This window comes from Oncorhynchus gorbuscha, linkage group LG12 (genome assembly GCF_021184085.1).
Source record: "Oncorhynchus gorbuscha isolate QuinsamMale2020 ecotype Even-year linkage group LG12, OgorEven_v1.0, whole genome shotgun sequence".
Lineage (NCBI taxonomy): Eukaryota > Metazoa > Chordata > Actinopteri > Salmoniformes > Salmonidae > Oncorhynchus > Oncorhynchus gorbuscha.
The window spans coordinates 64,919,317-64,943,740 of NC_060184.1; the positions used below are offsets into that span (position 1 = coordinate 64,919,317).

At 45.7% G+C, this 24,424-nt stretch overlaps 1 protein-coding gene across 2 annotated transcripts in view; it reads left to right on the forward strand.

Annotated features, from left to right (window-relative positions):
• LOC123991241 (myotubularin-related protein 6-like) overlaps positions 1–18,657 on the forward strand; it is a 33,311-nt gene extending 14,654 nt beyond the window's left edge. Inside the window, exons 3-14 of one of the 2 annotated variants that reach the window (XM_046292629.1) lie at positions 2,979–3,141; positions 3,744–3,901; positions 3,990–4,118; positions 9,919–10,053; positions 10,153–10,285; positions 10,437–10,546; positions 11,634–11,759; positions 11,999–12,142; positions 12,262–12,368; positions 12,498–12,632; positions 13,695–13,821; positions 18,023–18,657. In XM_046292629.1, coding sequence (XP_046148585.1) covers positions 2,979–3,141; positions 3,744–3,901; positions 3,990–4,118; positions 9,919–10,053; positions 10,153–10,285; positions 10,437–10,546; positions 11,634–11,759; positions 11,999–12,142; positions 12,262–12,368; positions 12,498–12,632; positions 13,695–13,821; positions 18,023–18,343 — 1,788 coding nt within the window. In that variant the 3' untranslated portion in view covers positions 18,344–18,657. Of the gene's footprint in view, positions 1–2,978; positions 3,142–3,743; positions 3,902–3,989; positions 4,119–9,918; positions 10,286–10,436; positions 10,547–11,633; positions 11,760–11,998; positions 12,143–12,261; positions 12,369–12,497; positions 12,633–13,694; positions 13,822–18,022 lie in introns of both variants that reach the window. The other variant, XM_046292628.1, reaches the window with a different exon arrangement.
• Positions 18,658–24,424: the final 5,767 nt, after the last annotated feature.

Below are 24,424 nucleotides of genomic sequence, written 5' to 3' on the forward strand. Positions count from 1 at the left end.
TTATACAAGTAACTCCAAAATGCTACTCAGTTTGCTGCACGCTCAAAACAAGGCTCTTGATCCAGAGGCTAACCACTTACAGTGGATGTTCCACTAAAAGTTTTGCGATTATGCTGCGGGACTTAGAGGTAATTTGTGGTTTAGTACGGTACCCTGCGTCACCACTTCATTGCTCCAGACCAGCGCAAGCGGGAGTTGGAGTGCGGATTATGCTTTTGGGTCCTACGGTGTCTTTAACTGACAATGAATGGGCGACATAAACCTAAATAGAAACTGATAATTGTGCACGACTTCAGTATCACTTACTAATACTGTTTATTTTGTTAGGATTATTTTGCTCTTACTGTAGCCCACGCCCGACCGGTCACGTTGTACAGCGCCTAAGTGGCGCAACGGTCTAAGACTCTGCATAGCAGTGCAAGCTGTGTTGCTACAGATGCTGGTTCAATACCTGTGCCCACCTCGACTGGGGGACCCATGAGATGACTGTAGGTTTTTGGTTTGTCTCCCTCTAAAAACCGAAATAAATCATTCAAAATAATAAACTGGCTTTATTTACAAATTAATAACAATGTCTCACCCTATTTTCAAGAATGGCCTTTATCTCGCACATTTTACACATGGTTCAAGGCACGAGGGCAAGGGTGCGCCGCAGAGCCGCACACAGAAGACGGACCTAGCCCATGAGAAAGGGGTGGTGGACCCCCGCCCCACTGGGTAGCACAGATCAACACTTTAAAGGGGATTGCACTAATAATGGCGCTAACTAGGGAAACGTTCCCGCTGTTCTTAGTGCCAGTCTGCACGTTCAAACTAAAATAATGTAACTAATAATGGCATCTTTATGCTTTCATTTATAAAATAATGATAAAAATATCCTCCAATCCTCTATATTTAATTATTGGCGGAGAGTCACATCATATTTTTTGCTATACTGCAGGCCTACCGTAGGCGACATGAGTCTCACTAGTGTTGAGTAATGTGCTGCTAAAAGTGGTGGTCTTATTTCTTTAAAGAGTACATTGAAGTTCCATCCTAACGGAAACAGAGGGATTTTCTTTTTTCTTTGATTAGAAACACCATAAATATTAATCAAATTAATTAGGGTTTCTCTTCATTTGACAATTTTCTACATTGTAGAAAAGTAGTGAATATATCACAACTATGAAATAACCCCTATGGAATCTACATTGTAGAAAAGTAGTGAATATATCACAACTATGAAATAACCCCTATGGAATCCGTTAAGAACAAATTATTTACTAGGACAGCCTACTCCTTCCTCTCTGTTGAATTGAACCCCGGTTTCCCGCGTGCCTGCATGACACAGGGATTCTTTAGCTAAATAGCCCAGTACCCTAGGCTACTCCCGGCCGTCACGTTGTACAGCGCCATATTTTCCGTGCTATCCTAACGGAAACCCAGAGGGTTTTTCATTTTTCGTAGGATAGAAACACAATTTCTTTATCAGCCCATTACACTATGTTTTTACAAAAAAAGTTTTTAAATTCTCTAGTACAGCCGCTATTGAAGGCTATCAAATGCTTCTCAAAGATGCCCTTTGGTGGTCAAAGTAGCACAAACTAGCATTAATGGTACCAGTGGTTCACACTTAAATAACGTGCCATAGAATTCTGCATCACCGTGCAAGCTGTGCTGCAGTACCCTGCAACTTTTAAAGGCGGTACCGCTGTAACTAGATGGCCCACAAGCTACTAAATGAACAAACTACAGAGCATTTAGCACATCTTTAGACAGTTAACTTAATAGTTATAAGAGTTTTTATAAGACATTTTTAGTTTAAATTCCATACTGTAGCTAGGTCACCTAGATCACCTGGCTGCACAACAGTGGGTGACTCACAAGGCCATGGTCTCTCGTCATTGTGTGCATGTACACAAACACCATGTGACTGGCGAATAGCGTCAAGCTTCATAATGAAAAAATTATGTGACTGGTGAAATGAAGAACGCAATCTTTATCTCCTAATGTATAGCACAATTTGACTGCAGGTATTTACTTAAATGTGGCTACAAACGTTCACATTTATAAAAAAAATATAAAAAAACGTCTCAAATAGTTAAGGGTATTGAAAATCCATTTCTATTTTCAAATAACCCGGTATACGGTATATCGCCCAAACTTACCGTCTGACTCATTGCTACTTCACACACACACACACACACACACACACACACACACACACACACACACACACACACACACACACACACACACACACACACACACACACACACACACACACACACACACACACTTAGTGTTGGAATGTTCTGCTAGGCATTAACTATGCTGATGAATGCGAATTTTAATAATGTCCCAGGGTTGGAGTCACTATAAGGTTGTTGGTTATCTAATATGATTATGGTGATGGGCTGATTTAAATATGCTTATTTGGTGCATTGTCCTTTCATGCCCTCTGTTTTGATGGTCATGAAAAGGCTTTAATGAATTGGTAACCTCATTCACACACTCCTGGCAGATAGAAAAAGGTGATGAGGTATGATGATTGCAATGAGCACGTGTGTGAGTGTGTTTAAATGTTTGATAGAGTGAAAGAAAACGGTCTCTACCTCTAGATTAAGATGACTTTATCTGTTTTACAAAAGGTTAAACCGAAATTTGAGTTCTGCTTTTATCCCAACCCCTCTAAAAGACACACTTACATAGGTTGGAGCAGGGGACTGCTACACTGGGTGCCCATGAACCAGTTGTTGTGGGAGTTTAAATGCCTTGCTTAAGGGCACAATGGCAGGCAATCACATCTAGGATTTGATACCAGCGACCTTCCAGTTGCCAGCTCACTTCCCAACATATTTTTCCAGTCAGACCCGGGATTCGAACTGGAAACCTCTGGTGGTTGGCTTTTAACTGCTAAGTTATCTGCTGCCCCTACAGTATGTCCTGTGGTGTCATATTAAGGAAAGGTGTCATGACTGTTTTGTGTTCCCCTCCAGATCCTGCACCACCACATCGCGTCAGTGGAGAAGCTGTCGTTGACCACCAGCGGTTGTCCTCTGGTCATCCAGTGTCGTAACTTCAGAGTGGTCCACTTTGTGGTCCAGAGAGAGAGGGACTGTCACGACATCTACAGCTCACTGCTCAGATTGCTACGACCAGGTACCTACTGTACCTGAGCGTGTGTGTGTTTCAGTTAGGGCTGTTACGGTGATGGTTATTGGTAAGCTAAATGACCGTGGTCACCGTTTTAAAATCGTTAGAATGGCATTTTTATTTTTATTTTTATGTAAGACGCACATTTCTTCCTCTCCTCTGCTCCTGACAGCATGTGCTGCTGCTGTAGGGAGGGGGGTGTTGCCGAGGCAACCAAAGACTTGTTTGCCACAACACCTTGCTTGTTTCAGCAAGGAGCAACAGTTTCATCACGTTGTAAAGAGTCCATGTTACATTTACATTTACATTTAAGTCATTTAGCAGACGCTCTTATCCAGAGCGACTTACCGCGGAAATGGACTCAACCGCAAGAATGACCTGCCGTCCTGTCTTCAGTCAGCAGTTCATTCCACTCCCCCAAAAAACAAAAACTAAACGGTTATGACTGTTTATTTTAATGAGTCTTCATTCATAATCGTTGGTTAGATGATTATAAGGTAATTGTGCCCGCTTACTTTGAGTGTGCAGGACGGTTGAGTTGAGTGAAGTTTCTAAAGAATGTTGACATTTGCTCTCTCCCTCTTCTCCATCTCCGTCTCCCTCCCTAGTATCCTATGATGAGCTCTATGCGTTCTCCTACAACCCCAAGCAAAACGAGCAGCAGAGAGAGGAAGGCTGGCAGCTCATCGATCTGGGGGCGGAGTTTGAGAGGATGGGCGTACCCTGTGACCGATGGCAGCTCACTGACGTCAACAGGGACTACAAGGTGGGCAGAGCGTTCCAATAGGATTCAGGATGTAATGGAATAAGATTGGTTCAATATTTGACAACAAATCCCATGTTTCCTGTTGTAGATATGTGAGACATATCCCAGGGACCTGTATGTGCCCATTACAGCCAGTAAGCCCATCATCGTCGGCAGCTCCAAGTTCAGGAGCAAAGGACGCTTTCCTGTCCTCACATACTTCTACCAGGAGAAGAAGGTAACACCTTACCCCACCCTACCCATCTTCACCCTTACCGTAACTTATTCTAAAATGTCTTAAGTTGTTTTTTGTGTGTGTTTTTTTCAATCTACACACAATACCCCATAATGAAAAAGAAAAACAGGTTTGTAGATTTGTTTTTTAGCAAATCTATTAAAAAGAAAAAAATGAAACAATTTACATAAGTATTCAGACCTTTTACTCAGTACTTTGTTGAAGCATCTTTGGCAGCGATTACTTCCTCAAGTCTTCTTGGGTATGACGCTACAAGCTTGGCACACCTGTATTTGGGGAGTTTCTCCCATTCTTCTCTGCAGATCCTCAAGTTCTTTCAGGTTGGATAGGGAGCGTCACAGCACAGATTTTTTCTGGTCTTTTCAGAGATGTTCAAGTCCAGCCTCTGGCTGGGCCACTCAAGGACATTGAGACTTGTCCTGAAGCCACTCCTGCATTGTCTTGGCTGTGTGCTTAGGGTCGTTGTCTTGTTGGAAGGTGAACCTTTACCCCAGTCGGAGGTCTTGAGCGCACTGGAGCAGGTTTTCATCAAGGGTCTCTCTGTACTTTGCTCTGTTCATCTTTCCCTCGATCCTGACTAGTTTCCCAGTCCCTGCTGCTGAAAAACATCCCCACAGCATGATGCTGCCACCACCATGCTTCATCGTAGGGATGGTGCCAGATTTTCTCCAGAAGTGACGCTTGGGCGTGTAGGCCAAAGAGTTCAATCTTGGTTTCATCAGGCCAGAGAATCTTGGTCAGAGTCCTTCAATGCCTTTTGGCAACTCCAACCGGGCTGTCATGTGCTTTTTTTCTGAGGAGTGGCTTCCGCCTGGCCGCTCTACCATAAAGGCCTGATTGGTGGAGTGCTGCAGAGATGGTTGTCCTTTTGGAAGGTTCTCCCATCTCCACAGAGGATCTCTGGAGCTCTGTCAGAGTGACCATCGGATTCTTGGTCACCTCCCTGACCAAGGCCCTTCTCCCCCGATTGCTCCGTTTGGCCGGGGGCGGCCAGCTCTAGGAAGTGTCATGGTGGTTCCAAACTTCTTCCATTTAAGAATAATTGGATGGGCCTCCAATCCTTCTTGGTCTAAGGCACTGCATCACAGTGCTAGCTGTGCCACCAGAGATTCTGGGTTCGAGCCCAGGCCCTGTCGCAGCCGGCTGCGACCAGGAGGCCCATGGGGCGGCGCAAATTGGCCCAGCGTCGTCCGGCAGGGACATCCTTGTGTCATCGCACACTAGCGACTCCTGTGGCGGGCCGGGCGCAGTGCACGCTGACTAGGTGTACGGTGTTTCCTCTGACACATTGATGCGGCTTGCTTCCGGGTTGGATGTGTATTGTGTCAAGAAGCAGTGCGGCTTGGTTGTGTTGTGTTTCTGAGGACACATGACTCCCGACCTTCGCCTCTCCCGAGTTCGTACGGGAGTTGCAGCCATGAGACAAGACTGTAACTACTACCAATTGGATACCACGAAATTGGGTGGTAAAAAAATAATGATTGGGACCTTTAATGCTGGATACATTTTTGGATACCCTTCCCCAGAGCTGTGCCTCTACCTGTGACCTTATGGCTTGGTTTTTGCTCTGAAATGCACTGCCAACTGTGGGACCTTTACAGTTGAAGGCGGAAGTTTACATACACCTTAGCCAAATACATTTAAACTCTTTTTTTTTCTTCACAATTCCTGACCTTTAATCCTAGTAAAAATCCCTGTCTTAGGTCAGTTAGGATCACCACTTAATTTTAAGAATGTGAAATGTCAGAATAATAGTAGAGTGATTTTTATTTCAGCTTTTATTTATTTCATCACATTCCCAGTGGGTCAGAAGTTTACATACACTCAATTAGTATTTTGTAGCATTGCCTTTTTAAATTGTTTAAATTGGGTCAAATGTTTTGGGTAGCCTTCCACAAGCTTCCCACAAAAAGTTGGGTGAATTTTGGCCCATTCCTCCTGACAGAGGTGGTGTAACTGAGTCAGGTTTGTAAGCCTCCTTGCTCACACATGCTTTTTCTGTTCTGTTCACAAATGTTCTATAGGATGAGGTTTTGTGATGGTCCCTCCAATACCTTGACTTTGTTGTCCTTAAGCCATTTTCCACAACTTTGGAAGTTTGCTTGCGGTCATTGTCCACTTGGAAGACCCATTTGTGACCAAACTTCCTAATACTGATGTCTTGATGCTTCTTCAATATATCCACATAATTTCCCTGCTTCATGATGCCATCTATTTGGTGAAGTGCACCAGTCCCTCCTGCAGCAAAGCACCCCCACAACATGATACTGCCACCCCCATGCTGCACGGTTGGGATGGTGTTCTTCGGCTTGCAAACATCCCCTTTTTTCTCCAACCATAACTATGGTTATTATGGCCAAACAGTTCTATTTCTGTTTCATCAGACCAGAGGGCATTTCTCCAAAAAGTATGATCTTTGTCCCCATGTGCAGTTGCAAACTGTAGTCTGGCTTTCTTATGGCGGTTTTGGAGCAGTGGCTTCTTCCTTGCTGAGACCCCTTTCAGGTTATGTTGATATAGGACTTGTTTTACTGTGGATATAGATTATTTTGTACCCGTTTCCTCCAGCATCTTCACAAGGTCCTTTGCTGTTATTCTGGGATTGATTTGCACTTTTCGCACCAAAGTACATTCATCTCTAGGAGACAGAACGCGTCTCCTTCCTGAGCGGTAAGATGGCTGCGTGGTCCAATGGTATTTATACTTGCGTACTATTGTTTGTACAGATGAACGTGGTACCTTCAGGCATTTGGAAATTACTCCCAAGGATGAACCAGACTTGTGGAGGTCTACAACATTTTTTCTGAGGTCTTGGCTGATTTTCTTTTGATTTTCCCATGATGTCATGCAAAGAGGCGCTGAGTTTGAAGGTAGGCCAAATTATGTCAATTAGCCTATCAGAAGCTTCTAAAGCCATGACGTCATTTTCTGGAATTTTCCAAGCTGTTTAAAGGCACAGTCAATTTAGTGTATGTAAACTTCTGACCCACTGGAATTGTGATACAGTGAAAAAATCTGTCTGTAAACAATTGTTGGAAAAATGACTTGTCATGCACAAAGTAGACGTCCTAACCGACTTGCCAAAACTATAGTTTGTTAACAAGAAATTTGTGGAGTGGTTGAAAAACAAGTTTTAATGACTCCAACCTAAGTGTACGTACACTTCCGACTTCAACTGTATATAGACAGGTGTGTACCTTTTCCAAATCATGTATAATTTAATCTACCACAGGTGGACACCAATGAAGTTGTAGAAACATCTCAAGGATGATCAATGGAAACAGGATGCCCTTGAGCTCAATTGAGTCTCATAGCAAAGGGTCTGAATACTTATGTAAATAAGGTTTTTCAGGGCCTCCCGAGTAGCAAAGTAACCACTAGAGATTCTGGATTAAAGTCCAGGCTCTGTCGCAGCGACCGGGAGAGACCCATGGGGTGGCGCACAATTGGCTCAGCGTCATCCGGGTTAGGGGTGACCGGTAGGGATGTTCGTGTCCCATCGCACACTAGCGACTCCAGGCACATTGCTCTTGACCTTCGCCTCTCCTGAGTCCGTAAGGTAGTTGCAGTGATGAGACGATTGTAACTATCAATTGGATACCACGAAATTGGGGAGAAAGGGGGGTAAAAAAAAAACAAATAAATAATAAGGTATTTCAGTTTTTATTTGTAGTACATTTTCAAACATTTCTAAAAACCTGTTTTTGCTTTGTCATTATGGGATATTGTGTGTAGTAGTTTAAAAAATGAAAGAATTTTTAGAATAAGGCTGTAACGTAATAAAATGTGTAATAAGTCAAGGGGTCTGAATCCTTTCCGAATGCAATGTATACCCTACCCATCTTCACCCTAAACATATAACACTGTATACCCTACCCATCTTCACCCTAAACATATAACACTGTATACCCTACCCATCTTCACCCTAAACATATAACACTGTATACCCTACCCATCTTCACCCTAAACATATAACTGTATATAACACTGTATACCCTACCCATCTTCACCCTAAACATATAACACTGTATACCCTACCCATCTTCACCCTAAACATATAACACTGTATACCCTACCCATCTTCACCCTAAACATATAACACTGTATACCCTACCCATCTTCACCCTAAACATATAACACTGTATACCCTACCCATCTTCACCCTAAACATATAACACTGTATACCCTACCCATCTTCACCCTAAACATATAACACTGTATACCCTACCCATCTTCACCCATCTTCACCCTAAACATATAACACTGTATACCCTACCCATCTTCACCCTAAACATATAACACTGTATACCCTACCCATCTTCACCCTAAACATATAACACTGTATACCCTCTTCACCCATCTTCACCCTTCACCCTAAACATATAACACTCTTCACCCCTAAACATATAACACTGTATACCCTACCCATCTTCACCCCTAAACATATAACACTGTATACCCTACCCATCTTCACCCCTAAACATATAACACTGTATACCCTTTTATCTTCACCCCTTGGCCCCCCATCTTCAACATATAACACTGTTACTTTTTAGTGTTATAGAATTTTAAACATATAACACTGTATACCCTACCCATTTTAAACATATAAGTCATCTGTTCCCTACCCATCTTCACCCTAAACATATAACACTGTATTCCCACAAACATATAACACTGGATAGAAATATAACACTGTATACCCTACCCATCTTCACCCTAAACATACAAATGTAAGGTTTGAAATCTTGTGCCTAAACATATAACACTGTATACCCTACCCATCTCTAAACATTTGGGCTTCTTTATACCCTACCCATCTTCACCCTAAACATATAACAATTTACAGTCTACCCAAAAACATTATTTCTATAATATAACACTGTATACCCTACCCATCTTCACCCTAAACATATAACCCACCCCTAAACATATAACACTGTATCTACCCATCTTCACCCCTAAACATATAACACTGAAAAAACATATAACACTTATACCCTACCCATCTTCACCCTAAACATATAACACTGTAAATCTTCACCCCTAAACATATAACACTGATCTTCACCCTAAACATATAACACTGTATACCCTACCCATCTTCATCCCTAACCTTTCTGACATTTTAATCCACTGATTTTAATTTAAGTCATCTGTTCCCAGTCATAATGGAAAAATCTGTATACAAATAAATCTTTGAAATGATCCCTACCCTGACATTTTACCTGTTTGGGCACCAGTCATAATCTAAACCTAATCTGTACAGTCTAAAATTAGTTTTATCCCTTATGTTTAGGCCACCACAACACCATCTGCTCAAAAAATCTGTACACAGTAAATCTAGTTGATGATCCCTACCCTGACATTTTACCACTGATCACAACACCAGTCATAATCTAAACCTAATCTGTACACAGTAAATCTAGTTGATGATCCCTACCCTGACATTTTACCACTGATCACAACACCAGTCATAATCTAAACCTAATCTGTACACAGTAAATCTAGTTGATGATCCCTACCCTGACATTTTACCACTGATCACAACACCAGTCATAATCTAAACCTAATCTGTATACAGTAAATCTAGTTGATAATCCCTACCCTGACATTTTACCACTGATCACAACACCAGTCATAATCTAAACCTAATCTGTACTGTAATTTTTACCATTTCACCCCAACACAATATTCCCAACCTACCAAGTCTCTGTAAATCATCCGGTTCGGTGTATGGGGCCTAACCCCTGTTTTCTGTGCTCGACCCTGTCCCCCACAGGCAGCAGTGTGTCGGTGCAGCCAGCCTCTCTCTGGGTTCAGCGCACGATGCCTGGAGGACGAGAGCATGTTGCAGGCCATCAGCAAAGCCAATCACAACAGCCGATTTGTCTACGTCATGGATACCAGGCCCAAGGTAGCTAATCGCAACGCCGTTAGCAAGCTCTTCCCAAAGAATGTGGACATTCTCAGTCCATTCCTTCATTCTTTTGTTTATCGCCCTCCCTCTCTGCAGTTGAATGCCATGGCCAACAGAGCAGCAGGTAAAGGCTATGAGAATGAAGATAACTACTCCAACATCCGTTTCCAGTTTGTGGGGATCGAGAACATCCACGTGATGAGGACCAGCCTACAGAAACTCCTGGAAGGTCAGACGGGCACACTCACTCACACCACACATGCACTCCACCCACATGCACTCCACCCACATGCACTCCACCCACATGCACTACACCCACATGCACTCCACCCACATGCACTATTTACTTCACCCCTTCCATCTCTCTCTGCCTGTCTCAGTGGTGGGAAGTCGTTTTCTGTCGGTAAATGACTACCTGCTGGGCTTGGAGAGCTGTGGTTGGCTACGGCACGTCAAAGCTGTGGTAGATGCAGCTATCTTCCTCACCAAGGTAAGGCCATGTCCTTTCTCCAATCACTTTCTGCTTTCCACTGCAGTTTAGTCACACTGTGATTGCAGACAGTTAGGGGTATAAATGTTAATTTGGGATCCTTAACGTTTTAAGAAAAATCCCAAACCGAAAAACAATGTAGCAGTGCAGTTATCACACAACATGATTTTCCGTGTTATATCCTAACTAGACTATATGCTATATAGGTCTGGGGAAAGTTGCTTCATGTAAATAAAACCAGAGCGGAAGAGGTGAACTTGAGGCTACTATGGCTTGCCTGGGGGCGTATTCATTCTGTCGATTCTGTTGCAAAATGATTCTTAAACAGAAGAAAACTGGGAGGGACCTACCTGCATTTGTCTGTAGAAACTCTAGTTTTAGTTGAAAAACACTTCTCAACTGTTAGAGCAGTGTCATGATGCCAGTGTGTGTTCAGTCTTCCGTCTGTTGCGCGTAGAATATCCTAGCCTATTCATCGATAATAGGCCCGGCTTTACTGAAGTTGCGAGACATTGCAAGGAAATAAATGGTGAGATACAGCATCCCGTTGCGATATCCAGCTTTTGACTGCCTATAGACGGGCCTAGTGCACGGTTCTGACTGACTGCCTGGTGGCCGACCTGACTATGCTGTGCACCTCCCCTCGCTATCCGTCCCTCGCTAGCTCGCCATGAAAGATGCAAGTGTTTGTGTTCGTGGAAGTACGGCAACTACTCAGTCTCCTCTGTTCCAATAATAGTGAATCTTTAGGAGTTGATTCTGAGCGGAATCTAAACTTGACATTCAGAAATGGGAGTCAACACCGGGAGTCGACGTGCAGCTGAGGAATCAATTCTTTTGGAGTCGACTCTCCACCATTTTTCTAATTTGTCACATGAAGCAGGTAGCACTTAGAGCATTGGGCCAGTAACCGAAAGGTCACTGGTTCTAATACCCGAATCCTGACCATGGAAAACAACACATTTTACTGCACCTTTCCAGTGTGTGTGACAATTTAAAACATTGTATTTAAAAATATATAATTTTATTTACAAGTTATGATAATGGCAATGGTAGTGATTTTAACTTCAGTCCCCCTCCCCCATAGGCAGTGACCGTAGAAGGAGCCAGTGTGTTGGTCCACTGTTCAGACGGCTGGGATCGGACAGCCCAGGTCTGCTCTCTGGGAGCTCTGCTCATGGACCCCTACTACCGCACCATCAAAGGCTTCATGGTGTGTGTGTGTGTGTGTGTGTGTGTGTGTGTGTGTGTGTGTGTGTGTGTGTGTGTGTGTGTGTGTGTGTGTGTGTGTGTGTGTGTGTGTGTGTGTGTGTGTGTGTGTGTGTGTGTGTGTGTGTGTGTGTGTGTGTGTGTGTGTGTGTGTGTGTGTGCTACTGCACCATCATACAACTTCCCTATGCCTGTAGAGGAAGGAAACATGCCATAAGAAACTCTGCTCTCTCTGTGTTTCAGGTCCTCATAGAGAAAGACTGGATCTCATTTGGACACAAGTTTGCAGACAGGTGTGACCAGTTGGATGGAGACCCCAAGGAGGTGTCCCCCGTCTTCACACAGTTCCTGGAGTGTGTGTGGCAGCTCACCGAGCAGTTTCCCCAGGTGTGTGTGCGTGTGCAGTCATCTGGTGTTTCCAGTATACTCACCACATAGCAGCCATCACAGTGGAAGAGTGAGGAATGATTGTGGTGATGATGATGATGATACCTACTCTTCCTCAGGCGTTTGAGTTCAGTGAGTGGCTGCTGCTGCAGATCCATGAACATGTTCACTCCTGTCAGTACGGAAACTTCCTGGCTAACAACCAGAGACGGAGAGAAGAGCTGCAGTGAGTAGACCGCAAACATGCACGCTTTCCATCACTCACTCACTCACTCACTCACTCACTCACTCACTCACTCACTCACTCACTCACTCACTCACTCACTCACTCAGTCTTCTCTCTCTCTCCTGCCAGACTTGGAGACAGGACTCACTCTCTGTGGGCGTTTCTGTTAAGAGAGCAGCAGAACTACCTAAACCCTGCCTACTGCCCCACCTACGCAGACACACACCCCGTCCTAGAACCCTCCACCCTGCCCTGCCACTTCAAGTAAGAACTAGTCCTTTCTCTCTCTCTCCTTCCCTCATCCACTCTACTCTAAGAATATCCTTTCTCTATCCTTTCCTCATCTTCCTAATCTCTGTTTCACTCCACACTGCTTTGTCCCACCTGGACAAAAGGAACACTTATGTGAGGATGCTGTTAATTGACTACAGTTCACCGGTCAACACCCTAGTGCCCTCCAAGCTCATCACTAAGCTAAGGACCCTGGTATTAAACACCTTCTGCAACAACTTATCCGCCACGCTGACCCTCAACAAGGGGGCCCCTCAGGGGTACGTGCTTAGTCCCCTCCTGTTCACCCATGACTGTGTGGTCGAGCACGACTCCAACACCATCATTAAGTTTGCAGATGGTGGTAGGCCTGATCACCGACGACAAGACAGCCTACAGGGAGGAGGTCAGAGACCTGGCAGTGTGGTGCCAGAACAACAACCTGATCGTGGACTATAGGAAATGGAGGGCCGAGTACGCCGACATCCACATAGACGGGGCTGTTGTGGGACAGGTCTAGAGCTTCAAGTTCCTTTGTGTCCACATCACTAAGGAACTATAATGGTCCACACATCAACACAGTCGTGAAGAGGGCACGACAACGCCCCTTTCCCCTCAGGAGGCTGAAAAGATTTGGCATGGGCCCTCGGATCCTCAAAGTGCCACAGCTGCACCATTGAGAGCATCTTGACTGACTGCATCACCACTTGGTATTGTAACTGCTTGGCATCCGACCGCAAGACGCTACAGAGGGTAGTGCGTACGGCCCAGTACATCACTAGGGCTGAGCTCCCTGCCATCCAGGACCTCTATACAGGGCGGTGTCAGAGGAAGGCCCTAAAAATCTTCAGTCATAAACTGTACAGTACCCTGTGTATATAGCCACCCCCCCAAAAAAAATATTTTCATTAAAATAAAATAAAATCTCTGCATACATTTTGATCTCTCCCCCTTTTCCACCTCTCTGTCCCTCTCTCTTCCTCCTCTCCATCCCTGTCTCTCATCAACCCTACCCTGTTATACATTCTTTTCTCTGTCTCGCTCTCTGTGTGTCAGATTCTGGAGGAATATGTACCACCAGTTTGATCGCTCCATGCACCCCCGTCAGTCTGTCCTGAAGAACGTTCTCACCCTGAAAGAGAGCAACTGCCAACTGGAGAACACAATAAAAGACCTGGAGGCTGTGAGTACTTGTATCTCACTGGGTTGATGGGTTGTGTTGTGGGCAACTATCGTTTTTCTATCCTGTTCCGAGCTTATTTTTACATTTTTATGCATTTCTTTCATGGTGCAGTGTTAACACATTGTTTGTTTATTGGAGAAGGGGGTGAATAGATGGGGGGAGAGGCAGGTTGTTGTAGTAACGGAAACTCTGGTGGTGGAGGTGAGTACAGGGTCTGTGGGGAACGGTAAGCATGCTGGGGAGGTGAGTACAGGGTCTGTGGGGAACGGTGGGGGGTGAGTACAGGGTCTGTGGGGAACGGTGGGGGGTGAGTACAGGGTCTGTGGGGAACGGTGGGGGGTGAGTACAGGGTCTATGGGGAACGGTGGGGGGTGAGTACAGGGTCTGTGGGGAACGGTGGGGGGTGAGTACAGGGTCTGTGGGGAACGGTGGGGGGTGAGTACAGGGTCTGTGGGGAACGGTGGGGGGGTGAGTACAGGGTCTGTGGGGAACGGTGGGGGGTGAGTACAGGGTCTGTGGGGAACGGTGGGGGGTGAGTACAGGGTCTGTGGGGAACGGTGGGGGGTGTGAGGGTCTGTGGGGAACGGTGGGGGGGTGAGTACAGGGTCTGTGGGGAACGGTGGGGGGTGAGTACAGGGTCTGTGGGGAACGGTGGGGGGTGAGTACAGGGTCTGTGGGGAACGGTGGGGGGTGAGTACAGGGTCTGTGGGGAACGGTGGGGGCGAGTACAGGGTCTGTGGGGAACGGTGGGGGGCGAGTACAGGGTCTGTGGGCCCTATACATACAGCGAGGGAACTGTCTAGCTTCCTGAGGGAGACTAAAGGGGAAAAGAAGGTTCTGCTGGAGTGTTATATTCCTGCTTCTGAAAGGTTCGTAAGGTCAGCACAACACCTGATGAAGAATGAGGGGTTTAGTGTCCTCACCCAGGAAGCAGTATAGGCTAAGAAAGTGGGTCACATTGGTGCGTAAGGGCATTTCTATAGACTCTGTGTAAATTGATAGGTCTTTTATGGCACGGTGGCTTCATGGGCTACTCTACTGGTTTCTAATTGTGGCCCAGGCAGGTGTCCTATTGAAAATTCAAATTAAAGCTCTTACAAGAACACTTTTTGCTCAAGCTTCCAAGGCTTTTGGGAGAGGTGGGGACACCGGAAAGGGGAGGTTGAGTCTCTGTCAGTGGTGGATGTATGGAAAGCCAGATTGGGTTTTTCTGTCAGCAGTATACAGCCTTTCCTTCTTCAGGGTACTTGGGGAGCTTGAGTGTAGCGGAGGTTGAGCTGGTGTGGCAGGATAGGGTGTGGGATGCAAGATCATCTATCAACTATACTGGGACATGGGACATGGGGCTATTTATCCCATCAAAGAGAAAGGAGCACTTGTAAGAGCTGGATTTTCCATGTTGAGAGAGAGAGCTGTCAGCATCCATTTCTTGTTTGGGATGGAAAAACAGAGTGGGGAAAACGAGAAAACCCATTGTTTACTTTTGTCTGATGGGCGTGTAACTTCTGTTGTGAGGGAGATGCACCCCCCCCCCCCCACCGGCGGATTGCTTGCGGACGTGCAACGCAAATACATGGATTATTTTCTGTCCAGGAGGGAGGACAAGGCCTGGTGGACCTGGAGAGCAGGATGGCATCATTCTGACTCGAAGCAGTGTAGAGGCTACTGTACCACACTGATGTTAGCTGAAGGGAACCAGCATGTGCTCTGTTTATGAGTTTAGGGCTGCGCCGCAAGCTCTTCATGAGAAGCAGCCGGAGAGACTAAACGAAGCAGGGGTCTCTGATTTCTATGCTGCAGTACTGAGTGCCTGGCAGCTGCTGAGGCCCACACGAGGGGGAGGCGTGGGAGAAGCCCATCTTCCACAACCCACTGATCCTTTTGAGGTCCGTTTGTTCAGCCACCCTACAGTGACATTTAATGGCAGCAGGAGACTAGCTGACCAACGACTGGTGGGGGGTGGGAAACCCCCCAGCAGTTGGCACAACAACTAACGTCTCTTAGGTTGCTGGAGAGAGTCATGGGAAGGTCCAGGAGGCTCTGCCTGAGCCAGTGTAGCGTGTGCTAGAGCAGCCTCTGGAGGAGTGGCCACCACTGCAAGTGACAGCAGAGACTGATATTACTGATATTTAGCACGCCGAGCCTGTGGGAGTTTGTGGAAGTGGGGGGTAAGGCGCTGTACACCCTCCGCTTAGTGGGTGTGACGGGGCATCGGGGTTGTGGGGGGCTGAGAGCATGGCAGGGTATAGGTGGAGGGTGCTCTATAAGCTCCCAGTGCCAAACATGTCAGAGGACCTCCAGTGGAGGGTATTACATGGAGCCCTGGCCACCAATAGCTATAGGGTTGACCTGGGAGTTGGGGAGGGGTATCTGTTTTGTGCAGTGACTGAGACGGATCTTGTTTTTTTCTGTGTGCCAGGATAATGCTGTTATTGTCTCTAGACTGTGTGTGAGGTTGGGAGTGGTCTTCTCTGTGGGGATGTTTGTGATTGGGGCCAAGCTATTCAAGCAGAGAAAAGGGTCAAATGTGTTTTGCTGAACTGTTTGTTTGGCCAGGCCAAGTTGGCTGTATGGCTAACAAGAACGAACCCTGCCTTAGGTTTGAATTGTATCACATTATTAACAGTGTGGCGTCATTTCAGGAGGTGTGGGGGCTCAGGGGCTGTCTCTTTGTATGCATCAATGGTGTCTCTCTTGCTGCTGGTGATTCTCTGATCCACCTCTATGCAGACGACACCATCCTGTATACATCAATGGTGTCTCTCTTGCTGCTGGTGATTCTCTGATCCACCTCTATGCAGACGACACCATCCTGTATACCTCTGGCCCTTCTTTGGACACTGTGTTAACTAACCTCCAGATGAGCTTCAATGCCATAAAACTCTCCTTCTGTGGCCTCCAACTGCTCTTAAATGCAAGTAAAACTAAATGCATGCTCTTCAACTGATCGCTGCCCGCACCTGCCCGCCCGTTCAGCATCACTACTCTGGATTGTTTTGACCTAGAATATGTGGACAACTACAAATACCTAGGTGTCTGGTTAGACTGTAAACTCTCCTTCCAGACTTGCATTAAACATCTCCAATCCAAAATTAAATCTAGAAAAGGCTATTTTGCAACAAAGCATCCTTCACTCATGCTGCCAAACACCCTCATAAAACTGACTATCCTACCCATCCTCAACTTCGGCGTTGTCATCTATAAAATAGTCTCCAATTCTCTACTCAACAAATTGGATGTAGTCTATCACAGTGTCACCCGTTTTGTCACCAAAGCCCCATATACTACACACCACTGTGACCTGTACACTCTCGTTGGCTGGCCCTCGCTTCATACTCATTGCCAAACCCACTGGCTTCAGGTCATCTACAAGTCTACGCTAGGTAAAGCCCTGCCTTATCTCAGCTCACTGACACACGCTCCAGCGGGTATATCTCCCTGGTTACCCCCAAAGCCAATTCTTCCTTTGGCTGCCTCTCCTTCCAGTTCTCTGCTGCCAATGACTGGAACGAACTGCAAAAATCACTAAAGCTGGAGACCCTTACCTCCCTCACTAGCTTTAAGCACCAGCTGTCAAAGCAGCTCACAGATCACTGCACCTGTACATAGCTCATCTGTAATTAGCCCATCTAATCTACCTCATCCCCATACTGTATTTATTTATTTATCTTGCTCCTTTGCACCCCAGTATCAATACTTGCACATACGTCTTCTGTACATCCTACCATTGCAGTGTTTAATTACTATATTGTAATTACTTTGCCACCATTGCCTATTTATTGCCTTAACTCTCTTATCCTACCTCATTTGCACATGCTGTATAAAGATTTTTCTACTGTATTTTTGATTGCATGTTTGTTTTACTCCATGTGTAACTCTGTGTAGTTATGTGTCGACCTGCTTTGCTTTATCTTGGACAGGTCGCAGTTGTAAATGAGAACTTGTTCTCAACTATCCTACCTGGTTAAATAAAGGTGTAAGTAAATAAATAAAATATGGCTTGAGAGGAGGGGTTAGAGGTACGGTTTTAATGTGGTGCTGGTGTATTGAAACGACACACAATGTGACATCAATCAGCACATCAGAATTCTGAAAACAACAGGTGATTGTGTGGAGGTATTGGTGGTGCGCGATGTGTTTTTATGGGGGGGGGGTTCTCATTACTAAATCTAACCCTATGTCTCCTTCTTTGTCCCTCCAGAGGCTACAGAAGCATGGCATCAGCCCCCCCACCCCGGACCCCCAGGCTTCCCCTAGAGACCAACGCATCCTCCCCATGCGCCCTCACTCCCTCATCCTGGGAGCCCCCCTCAGCCGGAAGGAGGCACAGCGACAGCAGGAGGAGGAGGAGGAGGTGGGAGTGGAGGTGACAGAGTGCTGCAGTGACACAGAGCGGACAGTAGAGGGCAGCAGCGGTACAGAGCGCAAGGAGAGCTACACTGACCTGCAGGGGACATACGGGGCCAAGGCCGAGCCCGCTGTGGTCAGCCTGGAGTTTGGAGTGGCCCGCATGACCTGCTGAGGCGCGTGATACTGGAGAAATGGAGGAGGGGTGATTGGGCTGGAATGGAGGGAGGAGGAATGGAAAGGGTGAGAGATGGGGTCACTAAAGGACAAGTGAGTGCGTGTCGGTGTGAGTGCGTGTCGGTGTCAGTGCGTGTCGGTGTGAGTGCGTGTCGGTGTGAGTGCGTGTGTGTTGTGTTTAGCCATATTCCCATGTTGGCGAATGAAGGTTGTATTATACATCTTTATAGAAAGCGGCATTTACTGCACATAGAAAGGATTGTTTTTAAGAATGTTGAAAAGCACTAAAGAGAATAAATGACATGATGAAGATCTGCGTGTTCTGTCTGCCTATGTTATTAAACTCAACACAACTGTATTTGTGAAAGCCAATGCTCTGTAGGACAGTTCCTGGCAGCAGACTGTGTCTGCTCTGATCTCTTGATGTTCAAACCATCAGATTCTCCCCTTAATCCAACGTCTAGCCGATTTAGTAATGAACATCCCATATTTCATGTTCTTAATATTGTGATCCTCCAGATGGGGGGACGGCCAGGTACAGATTTGAGTTCTAAAACGTCTCGATCCTCCATCTAAGCCAGAACATCTTTGGATAACCCTGTTTTAACGTGGAATTGCACTGAAATCAGAATTTATCCTTCAAACTGTTCCATCTTCTGAGATTGCATGATTCCACTGTAATCTGAATGATGGATGCTGAAAGCTGATATTTACTTCCATGTCCAACATTCATCCGTGGACATGGCATTGCGATAATCCCATTGGCTCCCTTGGGTTGATTGGATAATCCAGTTGGTTACCTTTGTCTCACTGGGTAAGGTCATAACCCCATTTTCAAGGTAATTGCCATAGTTACTCTGGGGTCATAGAACATTGGAGGGGTCAGCAGGAGAACAAGGAGGCTGTGTGTGAGAGACTGGAAGAGTTTGTCAATCCATTAGAGGAGACTAGAGCAGGGCTGTCAACTCATTCCATGGAGGGCCTAGCGTCTGCTGGTTTTTCCTTTCAATGAACACCTGGACATCTAGGTGAGAAGGGAGTTCCTTACTAATTAGTGACCGTAATTCATCAATCAAGTACAAGGGAGGAAGGAAAACCCACAGACGCTTGGCCCTCCCATGGAATGAGTTTGACATGTGCAGTAGAGCCTCTGACCAGGTTATCGCGATCTTTCAGACAATTCCTCGTGTTCCATTGGTGAGAACGTCAGGGTGACTATACCCTGATGAAGACTGCTTGTCTGTCAACGTTGGTTAGGTTATTCAATTATTGCATCGGAGCTCCTAGAGTGTGCGGCTCTCCATGTATTTTTCAAGTGTTCTACTCCGCTAGGCAGCACCTCGCCTAAACAGGTGTGTGTGTGTGTTTTCCCTTCCTCCACATTGGTGAGAACAGCCATAGCTGGCATCCAGCAGGTGGTCGCTACAACACACTGTGGCGACAGCAAGCAATAGGACAGTCACCCGTTGGTTTTAGTTGTTCATCGTAGTGTATCTGAGCTGGCCACTAGAATTAGGCCCTCCTTGATTCCCCTTGGGCCCGCGGGACCGGTGTAGCCTCACTACAGTGTATAATGTAACCCCACGACGGCCCATGCCGAGGTCAGGACATTGCTGTCCCACAGCAGTTACTACAGTAGTGTAACAGAGTTAGGATTAGACTGTCTGGAATGGGTTTATACAAATTGACCTAAACCATTTCTCTGATCCCTCTCACACACTGACAAGCTACAGTGTACAGATGGTATTACTTGTGTGTGTGAACATACTTTCAGACAAACTTCACAATGTAACTGGGGGAGGGGGGGTAAAGCACTTGCTCCTAAATGATTTATGAATATGCCCTGCATGGGCATTGAACTAGTTCCACCAGCTCTCTGCAAACCTCCATGAAGACACTGTACCAAGGTACTTTACCAGGCCTTTTATTCCAAGCCTGTGTGTGTGATTATGTCTGTTTTTACCAATACATTGTTGCTACTCTATACTCGTGTCAGCTTTCAGTAAAGACCAGCTAAAACCCTGTAGCCTGAGACAAGAAGGTCCTTGTTGTAAATGAGCTCTGGAGGTCACTGTTACTATACATACACAAACACTGTCAAGAGTGTCTGCTGAAGGGTTGGACTGCATAGACAAGACTTCACTCCCTACACTTCTCTCTCCCTCTACATGATGAAGTGTGCTTCCGTAAGCCATTTAGTCCCGTTGCACTTTAACTTCCATTAAACATTAACAGGTCTTCTACACGACATGGTTCCCCTACCCTCTCCCATAGCACGCCAACATTCTGCTACGTTCTACACCCCAGACAGCCATGACACTACTGAGGGCTAAGTATACCTGCACGCACGTCCACCCACACATACACACACGTTCCATATACACTACATGGCCAAATGTGGACACCTGCTCGTCGAACATCTCATTCTAAAATCATGGGTATTACTATGGAGTTGGTCCCCCCCTTTGCTGCTACAACAGCCTCCACTCTTCTGGAAAGGCTATCCATTTGGATGTTGGAACATTGCTTCCATTCAGCCACAAGAGCGTTAATGAGGTCGGGCACTGATGTTGGGCGATTAGGCCTGGCTCGCAGTCGGCGTTCCAATTCATCCCAAAGGTGTTCGACGGGGTTGAGGTCAGGGCTCTGTGCAAGCCAGTCAGGTTCTTCCACACCGATCTCGACAAACCATTTCTGTATGGACCTCGCTTTGTGCATGGGGCCATTGTCATGCTGAAAAAGGAAAGGGCCTTCCTCCAACCACAAAGTTGGAATCACAGAATCATCTAGAATGTTTGTATGCTGTAGCGTTAAGGTTTCCCTTCAGTGGAACTAAGGCCTGAACCTGAACCATGAAAAACAGCACCAGACCATTATTCCTCCTCCACCAAACTTTACAGTTGGCACTCTGCAGGTAGAGTTCTCCTGCCGTTCTCCAAACCCAGATTCTTCCGTCGTGCTGCCAGATGGTGAAGTGGTGAAGTGTGATTCATCACTCGTTTCCACTGCTCCAGAGTCCAATGGCGGCGAGCTTTATACCACTCCAGTTGACACTTGGCATTGTGCATGGTGATCTTAGGCTTGTGTGCAGCTGCTCGCCATGGAAACCCATTTCATGAAGCTCCCGACGAACTGTTATTGTGCTGACGTTGCTTCCAGAGGCAGTTTGGAACTAGGTAGTAAGTGTTCCTTGCAACCAAGGACAGATGATTTTTAAGCACTTTGTGCTTGTGTGCCCTGCCTATTTGCGGCTGAGCCATTGTTGCTCCTATACGTTTCCACTTCACAATAACAGCACTTACAGTTGACTGGGGCAGCTCTAGCAGGGCAGAAATTTGATAAACTGATTTGTTGGAAAGGTGACATCCTATGACGGTTCCACATTGAAAGTCACTGAGCTCTTCAGTATGGGCCAATGTTTTGTCTATGGAGATTGCATGGCGGTGTACTCGATTTTATACAACTGTCAGCAACGGGTGTGGCTGAAATAGCCGAATCCACTCATTTGAAGGGATGTCCACATACTTTTGTATCTACATGTTCCCTTTTCATGCTCACATTTAGACCAGTCCTAAGACAGCAAATACAATTTGTTGACTGAACTGTACATGTGATTTTAATATAGAAGTGTGTGTATATTCATACTATGTCACAATGGGGGGAGTGGCTCTATGTCACTTAATAAGACCTAAAGCTGCTCCCTGTTCATTACAGGAACAAAAGAGCACAAGGAGTAATCCTGGGGGCTTACGCACACACACACACACACACACACACACACACACACACACACACACACACACACCCTACACACACACACACACACACACACACATGGATTAGTGTAATTTCTGACCCAGCCACATGGGATTTCCAGAAATCCAAATCTGTCCTTACCCCAAATACCAGATATGACCTGTTAAATCCATCAAACTGTCCTGACTAATAAGGCAGATATGACCAGTGTCCATCAAATCTGTCTGCATGCACATGTCTGTGTACTGTGAGTCCTTACCGCTAGAGGATGTCTAGGCAGATATGACCTGTTAATCAAATCTGTATTGTCTAATAAGGCAGATATGACCTGTTAAATCCATTCTGTCAAGAGTCCAGATATGACTAAATCCATCAAATCTGTCCTTACCGCTAAACGGATGTCTAATAAGGCAGATATGACCTGTTAAATCCACAAATCTGTCCTTACAAGACTCCAGATATGACCTGGTCCTTACCGCTACCAGACGGATGTCTAATAAGGCAGATATGACCTGTTAAATCCATCAAATCTGTCCTTACCGCTATGGCCAGACGGATGTCTAATAAGGCAGATATGACCTGTTAAATCCATCAAATCTGTCCTTACCGCTATGGCCAGACGGATGTCTAATAAGGCAGATATGACCTGTTAAATCCATCAAATCTGTCCTTACCGCTATGGCCAGACGGATGTCTAATAAGGCAGATATGACTGTGGCCAGACGGATGTCTAATAAGGCAGATATGACCTGTTAAATCCATCAAATCTGTCCTTACCGCTTAATAAGGCAATGGCCAGACGGATGTCTAATAAGGCAGATGACCTGTTAAATCCATCAAATCTGTCCTTACCGCTATGGCCAGACGGATGTCTAATAAGGCAGATATGACCTGTTAAATCCATCAAATCTGTCCTGTTAAATCCATCAAATCTGTCCTTACTATGGCCAGACGGATGTCTAATAAGGCAGATATGACCTGTTAAATCCATCAAATCTGTCCCTTACCGCTATGGCCAGACGGATGTCTAATAAGGCAGATATGACCTGTTAAATCCATCAAATCTGTCCTTACCGCTATGGCCAGACGGATGTCTAATAAGGCAGATATGACCTGTTAAATCCATCAAATCTGTCCTTACCGCTATGGCCAGACGGATGTCTAATAAGGCAGATATGACCTGTTAAATCCATCAAATCTGTCCTTACCGCTATGGCCAGACGGATGTCTAATAAGGCAGATATGACCTGTTAAATCCATCAAATCTGTCCTTACCGCTATGGCCAGACGGATGTCTAATAAGGCAGATATGACCTGTTAAATCCATCAAATCTGTCCTTACCGCTATGGCCAGACGGATGTCTAATAAGGCAGATATGACCTGTTAAATCCATCAAATCTGTCCTTACCGCTATGGCCAGACGGATGTCTAATAAGGCAGATATGACCTGTTAAATCCATCAAATCTGTCCTTACCGCTATGGCCAGACGGATGTCTAATAAGGCAGATATGACCTGTTAAATCCATCAAATCTGTCCTTACCGCTATGGCCAGACGGATGTCTAATAAGGCAGATATGACCTGTTAAATCCATCAAATCTGTCCTTACCGCTATGGCCAGACGGATGTCTAATAAGGCAGATATGACCTGTTAAATCCATCAAATCTGTCCTTACCGCTATGGCCAGACGGATGTCTAATAAGGCAGATATGACCTGTTAAATCCATCAAATCTGTCCTTACCGCTATGGCCAGACGGATGTCTAATAAGGCAGATATGACCTGTTAAATCCATCAAATCTGTCCTTACCGCTATGGCCAGACGGATGTCTAATAAGGCAGATATGACCTAATCAAATCTGTCCTTACCGCTATGGCAGACGGATGTCTAATAAGGCAGATATGACCTGTTAAATCCATCAAATCTGTCCTTACCGCTATGGCTGTCTAATAAGGCAGATATGACCTGTTAAATCCATCAAATCTGTCCTTACCGCTATGGCCAGACGGATGTCTAATAAGGCAGATATGACCTGTTAAATCCATCAAATCTGTCCTTACCGCTATGGCCAGACGGATGTCTAATAAGGCAGATATGACCTGTTAAATCCATCAAATCTGTCCTTACCGCTATGGCCAGACGGATGTCTAATAAGGCAGATATGAATAACATGGCTATTCACGGCCTGATCCATCCAATACTTGTTACCATGCCAACCACTCTCACAATCCACTCCACTCTGCTTCAGCCGATCAATGGATTGAGTCATTGGTCTGAATATGGAGTCAATAGACAGTTACCTCTCTCTCTCTCTCACACAC